Source organism: Triticum aestivum, chromosome 7B (assembly GCF_018294505.1).
Source record: "Triticum aestivum cultivar Chinese Spring chromosome 7B, IWGSC CS RefSeq v2.1, whole genome shotgun sequence".
Lineage (NCBI taxonomy): Eukaryota > Viridiplantae > Streptophyta > Magnoliopsida > Poales > Poaceae > Triticum > Triticum aestivum.
The window spans coordinates 74,951,264-74,963,877 of record NC_057813.1 but is presented as its reverse complement, the minus strand read 5'-3'; the positions used below and the strand labels follow the sequence as shown (position 1 = coordinate 74,963,877).

The window sequence follows — 12,614 nt, the reverse complement described above, 5'->3', positions numbered from 1 at the left end:
TATATATATATATATATATATATATATATATATATATATATATATATATATATATATATATATATATATATATATAGCCAGTACCGTTAGATAGATATACGAAAACTTGTTGTTCGATCAATCTATCGAAGAAGGAGAGGTCGATCATTTCTCTCTGTATATGTTCATGACGATCTTCTGTACTTAACGATTTCCTTCATTTGCTTACTAGCTAGCTACCGTGTCGAGTCATCTCTATACGTATAGTACGTACCGTCGACCAAGCACGGAGATAAGAGAGGACACTTCTCTCTATTAGCTAGCTAACACAATATCAACCCTACAAAACCCCAAAACCCCCACCCCCCCTTCAAAAAAAAACAAAAACCACAACCCCTGAAATGCTGACGCGTGAAAGCCTTTTGGTCCCGGTTGGTGGCACCAACCAGGACAAAAGGCCCTCCTGCCTAGGCAAGCGGCAGCGGCCACGTGGAGCCCCATATGTCCCGGTTCCTGGGCGAACCGGGACTAAAGGTATTGGGCTTTAGTACCGACCCTTTAGTCCCGGTTCGGCAACCAGGACAAATTTAGATATATTAAAACTGAGCACCTTTCCAGCCCTCTCAGGCTATCAGCACTTTCAGCCTTTGGATCATCAGTTTTAGGCGTTTTCGGCCGTCAGATTTACTCTTAATCCCGCCTGGAATCATTATGTTCGCTAAAACCGAGTGTTTTCTTGCTGGGCCGCTGCTCCGGTGACTATTTTGGACGCCTGGTGTGAAATTGGGCCTGATGGGCTTCTACGAGTCTCCTTCCATGCAGTCACACACCCCACGACGCTCCTTCGTCTCTCTGACTCTCGTGCACGACCTACCCTCGCCAGCCCTAGGTGTGTGCTGCCGCCGCCATGTCTTCATCTCGCAGCCCCTCAACCGCCCTGTAGGAGCGGCGTCTCCGTCTACACCTACTCGCCGTTGTCCTCTTTCTCCGGTATTCCCTAAAGGTGAAGCAGGGAGCATCTTTTTCTTGAATCGGCCATGAGCTCCATCCTCAAATCAGTGGCGCACTACATCCCTGAAGCATGTGTCCGAGTTTTCAAGCCATATCTGGAGTTCTTGGGCGAGCTGTCGCCAGATCCACCATGTCGAGCAACCAGCCGGAGGTATGTACAGATATCTGACCAGTTTCAATTGGGGGCCTCTCGGTTGGGAGGGGCTCAGGGCGTGCGTCACTTTGAGGGTCTGGAATGACTGTAAAGATAGGTTCCTTCAAGTGCAACTTCCAATTTATTCTACATCTGACTTCTTTTTCTTATGGATCCTTTGTACTAGATGTCAACAGAAGGTGATCAGTATATTAGAGACTTCAAGAAATTTGAATCGGATCGCACAACCTCATATCTCTCTCTGTCTCTCTCGGTTGGTTAACAAGTTGCCCTGGTATTGATGTTTATTAAGTTTCTCCCAATTTTTTTACATGTTAGGCCAACGAAGGTTTACAAGTAGGTACAAATCTTCAGAGACTCATCTTCTTGGTAGGCAAAGAATAAATTTAAGTTGGTATTTCTTAGTTAATTAAACACCAGGTCCAGAGGTTTGAAACAGATTCAGAGCACTGAGTTATGGTGGAGCTGATGTGTTCTTTCTATACGTATTCCCTGGGAGATGATCACTTAATCTGTAAAATTTGATGGTGCCCGCTGGGAGTCATGTAGATTTGCTTCCTCATGTGTAGTTATAAGTTATCTGTTCACAAACGTTCAGCTGCTGCAGTTGATGCTTGATTATTGCAGTACATATGTTAACTCTAAACTGGACAATTGATCAGTAAAAACTACTTTTTGTTTGACTGTATCTTCAGCAACGGTACTCTTATTTCATGACGCTATACTGAACCACTGGTTTGTTGCTCGAGCTGTACTATAGACTCTTAATTGTGATTTTTTTTGAAGCAAATTTTATGTCTGCTACTTATCATAAATTTAGATAATCGTAGGCTTTTCAGAAGCTTTTGACCCTAGAAAGAAGGCTCTTAAGAAGCTGTACTACATGAATATGCGGATATTACATGTATGTTTTTCTTTCTTTAAATTTCCGATGATTATGAATCATCCATGTAAGTAGTTAGCATGTATGGAAGACAATATATGTTTTGATCCGTCGAGAGGTGCTTTTCACTCCCATTTCATTTCGGCTTCGCCTCCAAAATATTTCATTGCTTCTTGCACATCTTGGCTACTTGATTTCTGTAACTTTTTGCAGTTTCATTTCATATTTTCATGTAAGATGTGTGCTTCATTAAGTTCTTTATTTTTTGGCTTCATTACATTGTAATCTCATGTTTTTTGGCCATTAAAATAGTAGCCACCGTTTACAATGGAACTAGACACTCTTTGCTCATTTTACAAATGATTTTACCTGATATAATGTAGTACACATTTTTGCAGGAACTATTGTAAGACATAGCAGAAGAATATAAGTCAATGTAAGATGCCATGAGAAACCAAGAGAGGGAATTAAAAACATGTGATAAACATAAGAAAAAGAGGACGCAGAGCAGTGGTCTCTAAAAGCACTATTGCATAGATAGGATGATGTTTACCTACAACCATCGTATTTTGTGTATATGTGAATTTCAATCTCTTCCAACTTACAAGGGGGTCAAGATAAGAATATGAGGGTGCATAAACAGGATAACAGGATAATATGCCATGGTGGACCACACTAGCTTATCGAAGTGCTCTGAGATATTAGCATATGCCTGAGCTTTGCCTCGTATGAAGTCCATCACAATTGAAAATAGTTCAGTTTTTTTTAACTTACAGGCTTACGGCTACTAACTTTATCTTATCTGCTCCATTTTCTGGCAAACTAGGTTCAGAAAGGCATGATGTTGTCCGTTGTGTATTCTGTGGTGGATGGAGTAGCACGACTTCGATTTCTTTGCATGCCAAAGAAAAAAAGAATTGCACATTTTCAAAACTTGAGACATGGAGCTTGCGGAAGACTTTTCAATTTGTATTCAACCCATGACACAGTATCAGCATGGACATTTTAGCAATAAGTATTTCTCTTAAATATACTCCTTTGTTGGTTTGCAGTTATAATGTGGAGGGTATTTTCCTCTGATGCAAACCATACATTGTTAACACATGTATATCATGTGCCAATTGTGATTATTTATCCATTTATTTATTTACTGGCTGCATCCATGTTTTTCATATCTTTTGTTAACATAGTTTACTACTCCCTCCATTCCATATCAAGTGTCGCTGATTTAGTATGGAGGGAGTACTTTGCAAGAATAAAGTCTATAGTTCTACATTAGTTCTGCCTAAAGTAAGACGGAGTACATTAGTTTGAGATCAACCTAATGTGATTATGGTACTGTTATAATGTGACAACCTTAGCGCAACTGCCTAATACATTAGCATAAGATATCCTTTTTTGATTACTAAATGATACAACACATCTTTATGTAATTGAATTTCTTTGTTTCATTTATCTTATATCTGTGAGAATACTATCAGTTGTCACAACTGCCTGATACAATAGCATAAGATGATATACTTTATGTAATTGAATTTCTATGTTTTATTTCTCTTATATTTACGAGAATCCCAATTATTCCAACGAAAAAGTAGACGGGCGCAGCAACGCGCGCCATCGATGATCTAGTCGGCCTCATGAACCGGGACAAATGGGGCTTTTTCTACTTGTGTATGAGTCCGTGAGCTGTGAATTTTCGTGACGGAATTTGCTTGCTTGAGATTTATTCTGGTACGTGGCTGTGAACCTATGACCCATCTGAAGCTTTGATCCTGGCTGGGAGTTTTTCAGGATTTGTGTGTTGGGTCTTTTAAGGAGTCTTTCCGGAGCAATCAAATCTATAGCTTGGAATTGCCGTGGCATGCTCTCAGTTGCGGCAGTTTGAGAGCTTCTGGAGTTACAGGAACGTGTGAGGGCGGAAATTGTTTTCATCTCGGAAGCTCACTTGAATAAAGTTAAGGCCGAGGAGCTTTGGTGTAAGTTAGGATTTGATGATATGCACGTGGAGGAGAGTGATCGTCGGGCCGGTGGACTACTTATGTTTTACAATAAGGAGAATGAAAGTGGTTTTGAACTACATGGGTCCTAACTTTATTGATGGTATTGTCATGGAAGGTCAGAATGCAGGCTGGCGTTTGACAGGTTTCTATGGAGAACCCTCTTGGGATAAGAGGCATTTATCTTGGCAATATATCCATGATCTTCACAATTCGTCATCTCTTCCATGGTTGATCGTTGGTGACTTCAATGAAATCTTACTATGCGATGAAAAGGAGGGGGGCAACGATCGGCCGAGTATTGTGATGCAAAATTTCAGAGAATGCTTAGATGATTGTGGCCTTGTTGATTTAGGGTATGTGGGAGATAAATTCACATGGAGAAGGGGAGATATAAGAGAACGACTTGATCGGGTTGTATGCAATAATGCATGGATGAACAAGTTCCCCTTCACAGCGGCTGTTAATGAGAAGCATGTACATTCTTACCATAGTCCATAGACCGCTTGTGATTGATACAGATTACTACGACAGGGAACAAATGAAGAGATCGGCTGGAGGTGTGAAGTTTGAAGCTCGCTAGCTCCAAGAAGAAACAGTAAATGAGATTGTCAAAACGGCTTGGGAGAGAGCCAAACTCGCAGATATTGGTCCATCCCTTGCTGATCGGACTCGTGCAGTTCATGCAGATCTCCACCAGTGGGATAAGGAGATTCTGGGAGGTCCTAAAAACGTATAAAGAAGCTAAAGAGAGAAGTAGAAAAGCTTAAATGTGGCTCGATTACAGCTGAAACAAGATCAAGGCAGAAGGAAGTCCAGGTTTTAACCTGTTGGACCAGGAAGAAATCTTTTGGTTACAAAGGGGAAGAGCCAACTGGCTTTTGCATGGGGACAGGAACACATCTTTTTTTCATCGGGCTGCTACTGCGAGGAAAAAGCGTAATCAAATAAAGAAACTTCTTGATGATTCTGGTAATTGGCAGCAAGGCACGGACGACCTAAACAAGTTAATTACTGATTATTTTTCTACACTTTTCACGTCGAAAGTTTTAGATCCAGATCAGGGAGTTTTATCACATGTTCGGCGCAGGGTTACTGATTCGATGAATTTAGCATTGTTGGCCCCTTATACAGCTGAAGAAGTCCGCAAAGCACTCTTCGATATAGGTGACCTTAAGGCACCAGGGCCTGACAGTCTTCATGCTGTTTTTTATAAGAGGTTCTTGACGATCTTGGGTGATGATCTAGTAGAAGAAGTCCTCAGAGCAGTTAATTCTTGCAGCATGCCCAATGGGTGGAATGATACGATGATTGTTATGATTCCTAAAGTGCATTCGCCGAAGAAGGTAACACAATTTAGGCCAATTAGCTTATGCAATGTGGTTTATAAAGTTATCTCGAAGATGTTAGCAGCTCGTCTTAAATTAATTCTACCAGAGGTAATTAGCCGTACTCAGAGCGCTTTTGTTCCGGGTCGTCTGATCACTGACAACGTATTGGTTGCTTATGAGAGCCTTCATACAATTAAAAAAAAGGAAGGAAAGGAAGGTTGGTGCGCTGTGAAGTTGGATATGCACAAAGCATATGATCGAGTGGAATGGATCTTCTTGGAAGGGATGCTATTGAAGCTGGGCTTTAAAGCAAGCTGGGTAAAACCCATTATGATGTGTGTTACCTCAGCCCAATAGAGAGTTCATTTCAATTCAGATGAAACCGAAAGCTTTAAACCAACAAGAGAGCTCCGACAGGGAGACCCACTGTCGCCATATTTGTTCTTGCTCTGTATAGAGGGTTTATCAGAATTATTAGCGCATGCAGAACAAGTTGGAGAGCTGAATGGTGTCAAGGTATGCCGTGATGCACCTGCTGTTACAAACCTATTATTTACGGACGATTCATTGATTTTAATGAAAGCAAACTCCGTAAATGCTGCATGTCTGAAATCAGTACTGGATGCATATTGTTTGGCATCAGGATAGATGATTAGTGTGGATAAGTCCACCATTTTCTTCAGCCCAAGTACTGATGTTAACACTAGAGTGCAAGTGTGTTCTACCTTGGGTATCATGACGGAGGCTCTAAATGATAAATACTTAGGGCTCCGTGCAACTGTTGGGCTTGAAAAAACTGATTGCTTTCAATATCTTGTGGATCGTTTAATACTCAAAATGAATGGATGGAAGGAGAGAGTTTTGTCTGCCGGGGGTAAAGAAATTATGATTAAATCAGTAGCACAAGCCATACCATCATATGCAATGTCCGTCTTTAAAATTTCTAAAAAAATTGCAAAGGAATCACTAACGCGGTTGCGCAATTTTGGTGGGGTGACAATGCTAATCATAAGAGAATGCACTGATTCACCTGGTGAAAAATGTGTGTCCCAAAGATGAAGGGAGGAATGGGATTTCGTGATTTACATTGCTTTAACCTTGCACTTCTAGCGAAACAGGCATGCATGCTCATTGATAATCCAGATTCACTTTGTGCAAGGGTCTTGAGAGCTAAATATTTTCCGGATGGAGATCTTCTTAATGCTACTCTAAAGAAAAGATCTTCTTATACTTGACAAAGCATCAAGGCGGGAGTCAACACAATAAAACTTGGGTATATTTGGAGAGTGGGTGATGGTCAAAACATAAATATTTGGAGTGATCCGTGGATCCCACAAGCACCGGACAGAATGGTGATTACTAGAAGAGGAGGTCGGTTACTATCGAAAGTTGATGATCTCATAAATCCTGCTAATGGTGAATGGGACGAATCACTTGTAAACCAAACATTTTGGCCCGTTGATGCAAGAAGGATTCTTTCAATTCCCCTCCCAGCTCATGACATGACTGATTTTATTGCATGGAATTTGACAAAAACGGGTACCTTTTCGGTGAGATCAGTGTACCACATAGAATGGAACCGCCAATTTGGTAGTAGAATGAAAGTAAGTAATGGTATGGGTGCAACTGTTGACAATCCTATCTGGAAGACCCTTTAGACCCTGAGATATCCATCTAAGATAAAAATTAATGCATGGAGGACTCTGCATGGAGCATTGCCATGTCGAGCTGTTTTAGCCCATAGACATATAAAAACCCCTCCACAATGCCCAGCTTGCAACCTAAGCGACGATACCATAAAACATATGTTAATTGAGTGCAAGAAGGCCAAAGACGTATGGAGACATCTTGGTGTCGACGACATGATTAGTGAAGCTTGTAGCCGTGAGGGTGCTGGGGAATCTATCTTGGAAGAATTGATATAAGCACCTGAAGAAGAAGCAGTGGTTCTTGGCTAAGGAAGTTTTCGTGAAATAGTAGTAGTAACAGTTTGGTACTTGTGGTGGGAACGCCGTAAACCCGTGCATGGAGAACAACTACAATCAGCAATACAGATTAGTATGGCAGTCAGAGTTCTAACAAGCAACTACTCACGAGCAAGTCTACCAAAGGCTAGGCAAAAAAGTGATGGGTGGTCGAAACCAATGCATAACTATGTCAAGTTGAATATTGATGCAGGTTTTGATGCTGATTCACTTATGGGGACTTTTGGTGCTGTTTTGAGAGATAGTAAAGGTGACTTTCTGGCAGCTGCAAATAACAAAGTTGAGGCTTGCTTGGATGCCCTCACAGCAGAGACAATGGCGCTAAGATTTGGCTTACATTTAGCGCAAATTGTTGGCTGCAACCGGCTGGTCGTCAACTCCGACAATGTTGATGTTATTAGCATCATGTGCGAAGGAGATTTCTATGCAGGTGTGGGAGCTCCTATCTTTGACGAGTGCTATCATATGTTGACAAACTTTGTTCATGTCATATTCGAGCACCCTCCACGGGAGGATAACACAATGGCTCATGAATTAGCCCGTATTGCTAGATATAATAATCCTAGTATTTGGTTAGATGAACCCCCCAGGGTTTAATTTATTTTCTTGTCAATGGTGTATCTCTGATTACCAATGAATAAAGAGGGGGTTTCAAGCGTAAAATAAAACCTCCACAGGCCGACGTGCCGAGCCCCCTCCGACTCCTCCCGAGAGGCACCCTCCCTCCCTCCTGCTCATCTTGGGTTGCTGGCCCGGCGACCGAGCGGCCAGCATGGGCTGTGAGCCGGCCGGATGAGTAGGGAGCTGCTGTGAGCCGGCCGGATGAGTAGGGAGCTGCGACGGCGAGCAGACAGATACAGCCGAGTACTAGCACAGAGGCACTGTGGTCCTTCCACCAGCCAACAAATGGAAAATGGAAAGGGGAATGGGTAAACAAGTGCTAATGCAATACTCTACTAAGGAGAGTGACAAACTTGAGAAACTAATATGAAAAGTGGCAATTGTGCCTCTCAGTAATTAAGGAGTCGACGAACAGTGGCAAATTTAAAAATTAATACTACGAAAAGTGCCAATTGTGGAAAACTACATGCTAAGAGTTGCAAATATCTGATGTTCTTTAAAAAAGGAAGGCGACAACTACTCAAAGCACTCGTGCTAGCACCAGGAAAGTCTCAAGCAAATGTTTCTTTTCCTTTGAAATCTAAAGGATATGAAGCCAATACTCCGGAATCTTGTTTTCCTATTCCTGAGGGCACCAAAGGTACTTTTCTATGAACCCCACAAATCCAGTGCTCCAAACGAAGGGCTCACCGTCAAATTGTCCACTTGGAGGTCCTTCCAGTGTGCGATAATACGTCAATCCCTTAACACTGAGAGAACATGCAGCCTCGTGAAAATGTGATCATTTGCCTCAAAATCCATGTCGCAAAGATTGCAGGCTTAATCATGGGGCGAACCTCGCTCCGTCAGGCGGTCTGCCATCAAAGCAATCTTATGGAGGACGAGCCAAAATTAAAAAGTTTGTAGCTGGGCTCCGCCTTTGCTTGTCAGATCTTATTAGCCACGAAAACATGTTGGGGCACTGTCAAAGAGGACTTGTCTCTTCTTTGCTCAGATTTTTGCACTGGTGAACTAAATCTCGAGAGCATCAATACGGACTATGATTCAAAAACAAAATGCCTCAATTGAGACAGCTAATGATTACCGGCCCATCACTTTGCTCAACTGCTACCTAAAATTGATCACATACCTTCTGGTTAGCAGGTTATCTTAAGAATTATTCACCATAATCGATTCGGTTTTCTATGAGGCCGCACTATCCAGGATTGGTTTGGCTTGGGGCTTCGAAGACATCCATCACTGTCAAGCTTCTCAACCCGACATTGTTGATCCAGAGAATCCAAATACAACAGTCTAACCAGAGTTAAAGAACAGAAATAAAATGGTTTATGGATAGTTTGGATACAGCTCAATCCAAAAAACAAAAAACAAAAAAAAAACTAGAGGTGCATGAGTTAGAATTATAAGCTACAAATTTGAAGGGTACTAACCCGGTATTAACTACAAACATACCGACTTAGTGAACTAAGTTCTCTAGTAGGTTTGTAAAGCTGCATATTGTTTGATATCATCAATCGAAGACCATGCAAGTTTCATACTTGAAAGGAAACTAAGCCTTCTTTATACCCATTGTATATGTTGTAACATACATTGAAAAGCCAATCCAGAAGGACATAACAAATAAATCTTCCTAATGCATAAAAGCAGGGCAAATCAATATTTAAGGTTGGTGGATACAAAGTTGCATACTAAAGATATATTTGTAGGAAAATAAACATTTCAAACATAGATAATATATTTGTCTCACATTTGTCCCCATACGAGAAGCTAAAAGAGTGACATCAATAACTATTACATGAAAGCAAATAGGGCAGTTACAAATTCTTCATGGCTACGCAAGACTAATCCAACACACATCTTCAAGAATTGGGATATACACGACAACTGATGTTTACTAAGATACTAGAGCCATGCCAAGTATTGCGAGCCTTTAGTGACCATCTGATGTCCATTCCACAAAAGAGGGAGTGTAAGGTAGGCCTTCCAAGAAATCTCCAGTAGCACAGATAATATGCACTTCCTGATTATCCATATCATATGACAATGTCTTCTCCTTATTGTCAGTAAGAAAAATCAAATTACATTCTGGATGAATTGCAAACATCGAGTAGGACTCGTAATATTTGCGACAATCCCTTCCAAACAGTTTGGAACAGCTAACAGTACACTTTAGGGTCCACTCTCCGCTGTCATAATTTTCAAGAACCCAAATAGACAGTTGGTAATCACCTTGATCCTTTATATGCCAAGCAAACAAGCGTCCCTGGGACTTCCCGATGGAAACATCACCATATTCATTTGTCATGCCACGTGGCATTTTAATTTTCCTCCAATATTTCCTTTCCATATCCACTGTGACTATTACCGAATAACGAGTAGGGAAATGCATAGTGTTATTCAGGAAGGTGCTTTCTAGATAACTAATTGGATATGTACTGAAATCATTGCGCCGTGTGAAAGTCCATCCTCCAGTATCTGATGAGTAGACCATGTCTGCGGACAGGCCATATATCTGAGATGAGTTCAGGGGCACAAACACGACGAAGCGGGAAGGAATGGCCGCGTCAAAACCTAAAAAGTATTTGCCTGGGCGGAAAAGCGGAAGGTGATCAGGCAATTCTATAGGAGGCAACAAAGTCCACTGCTGAGTGGCAGGATTGCAGACAACGTAATCGAATTCCTCGGCCTCGGGCCATTCAAAAAATTGCTCGGTTTTTCCTTTCGGAAGAGAATTCCAACCGAGTTGCTTAGGATAGGGAACTTTCCAGCATTTGCAAAGGAGAAGGCTGGTTCTGCATTGTGTGACACTGAAATGTTTATAGCTGCCGCGTAAGAAAGAGAGGTCGGGATCGACCATGGGAGGACCTTTTCCGGACAAATTGTGGAAACGCAAACCATGGTCTTTGTAGAAGAAGCCGGACATGGCCTGCGGCGACTTCTTGCGGGTGTGGGAGTAGGAGCAGAGGGGGAGCCACTCTTTGGATACACACTTGAAGCGGCACACCGATCTGCAGGGCACCCGTGACAGGATCTCCATGAGAGCGTCCTCAGGAAAGGTCGCCGCTGGGACCTCCTCCTCCTGCCGCACATGCTTCAGTTTCTTCTTCTCCTCCTTCTAAAAATGGCACTTAAAGAATTCAATTCAGCTCCCAGTATCAAATCCTGGACCTAGGATTGGAAGGAGGATTGGAGCAAACCTCAGATGCCAGGGGGATGACGGCGAGGCCAGGCAGCAACGGCAACGGCGGCGGATGCGAAGAACGGGATGGATCCTCCTCGTCCCGATCTCCGTGGGAGGTTGCCGGATCGCCGTAGCCGTGGTCGCATCCGCCTCCTCCTGGCGGCATTTCCTACTCTAGTTCGGCGCCGGCAGGGGCTGTCACCGGCCGGCGGCACAGGTCGGCTCGTCGAGGGTTTGGTAAGGGGATGGGGATTGGGGAGGGGCGGCGGCCGCGACCCAGTGAAAAATAATGGGATTGCTAAACGCGCTGGGCTTGGGCCGATTAGCTGTGAAATGTTCCCGGCCCGTCCTTCAAGTGTACATACGATGTTTTGTCTCAAAAAAAAAGTGTACATACGATATCTCTGGTTTGCAATCGAAATCACTAGTTTTTTGTTTCTTAAGAAATCACTCGTTTTGCCTTGTAAACAATCACTTCCTATTTTCTCTTGTGCTGACAACTAATGCACATGTACAATTGAATTGTGTATCCAAATTCCGAACCTTTTTACAGTTTGATTTCCCGCATCGAGACTTTGAAACTAGATCCCGTGTTAATAGCTTTCCGCAACTCTTTTTTCAGGAAAAAAATGAATACTCGTGTTGTAGTCGCCTGAGTGCCTATTAAGCAATGAGATCCGGGGACGATGTGGCAGGGGATGACAGTGGTGGTGCTGGAACTTGACGTAAATGATCACTTTAGTGCTACAACTTGTGGCATACATCGAAGTGGTGCAGAAACTTGGTTCAGACGTGCAAATGTGGTGCTAATCGTGTTTGTATACACCCAAGACGCTGACGAGGCATGCTAGCGTGGAATGGGGCCCGTTTGTCAGTGACCCAACAATGAAGACAAGGCGTGTGGCATGCTTTTTTGCATGGAACCCCCTCGTTTTTTTATTTTTTTCATAGAAAAGTTGTTGACAAGCGGGTCCTAGTTATCTGCAGCGCACAAATTTAAATTGAATGGAAAAAAGGTATGCTCAGGTTTCCAACCCGAGCAACCTCAAGTTCCCTGCTCGCGAAGTTAGCCAGCCAACCCATTCACCATTCATGTACATTAAGGAAACACAGGCTATATTTTCGCAAAAAAAAAAGTATGTCAGCATAACCTTTACTAAGCACACTTATTAAAATTTCAGTACTTCATAAGTTCATATAGACCTTGGTTATCACCATTTTCAATACGGGAAGTGGATCATCAGTAGGGATTTTGCTTAGGTACTTCCATGAATTAACAGATGATATTTTTTCTCTTGAAGTATCCTTGTGCGTATAAGAAACTGATGACCATAAGCATGACAAATATATGATGTATTCTTGTCCTTTTCCAGCACAAGAGCTCTACCCCAGCATGGCTCCCCATCTCTGGTCGTTCCCTTGCATTCCTCCATTGGTGGCTGGGAAGATGGGCCACCACCGAAGCCGCTCCC

At 42.5% G+C, this 12,614-nt stretch overlaps 1 protein-coding gene and 1 long non-coding RNA gene across 2 annotated transcripts; one reads left to right on the top strand and one right to left on the bottom strand.

The window, feature by feature from the left end:
* The first annotated feature begins 762 nt into the window (after positions 1–762).
* LOC123161740 (uncharacterized) lies at positions 763–3,177 on the top strand. The gene is made up of 2 exons (XR_006480854.1): positions 763–1,141; positions 1,311–3,177. It is a non-coding gene; the product is annotated as an uncharacterized lncRNA (long non-coding RNA).
* Positions 3,178–9,660: 6,483 nt separating this feature from the next.
* LOC123157397 (putative F-box protein At1g46984) lies at positions 9,661–11,420 on the bottom strand. Its single transcript, XM_044575674.1, has 2 exons — positions 11,159–11,420; positions 9,661–11,076 (listed from the first exon to the last, which is right to left on the bottom strand). The coding sequence occupies exons 1-2, from the start codon at positions 11,306–11,308 to the stop codon at positions 9,892–9,894; spliced, it is 1,335 nt and encodes a 444-aa protein (XP_044431609.1). The 5' UTR covers positions 11,309–11,420; the 3' UTR covers positions 9,661–9,891.
* Positions 11,421–12,614: the final 1,194 nt, after the last annotated feature.

Bases quoted from the DNA above. Each gene is read 5' to 3' on its own strand.
- LOC123157397 (XM_044575674.1), bottom strand. From the start codon at position 11,308: ATGCCGCCAGGAGGAGGCGGATGCGACCACGGCTACGGCGATCCGGCA. The intron at 11,077-11,158 runs GTTTGCTCCAAT...TGCCATTTTTAG, and splicing joins TCATCCCCCTGGCATCTGAG to AAGGAGGAGAAGAAGAAACT.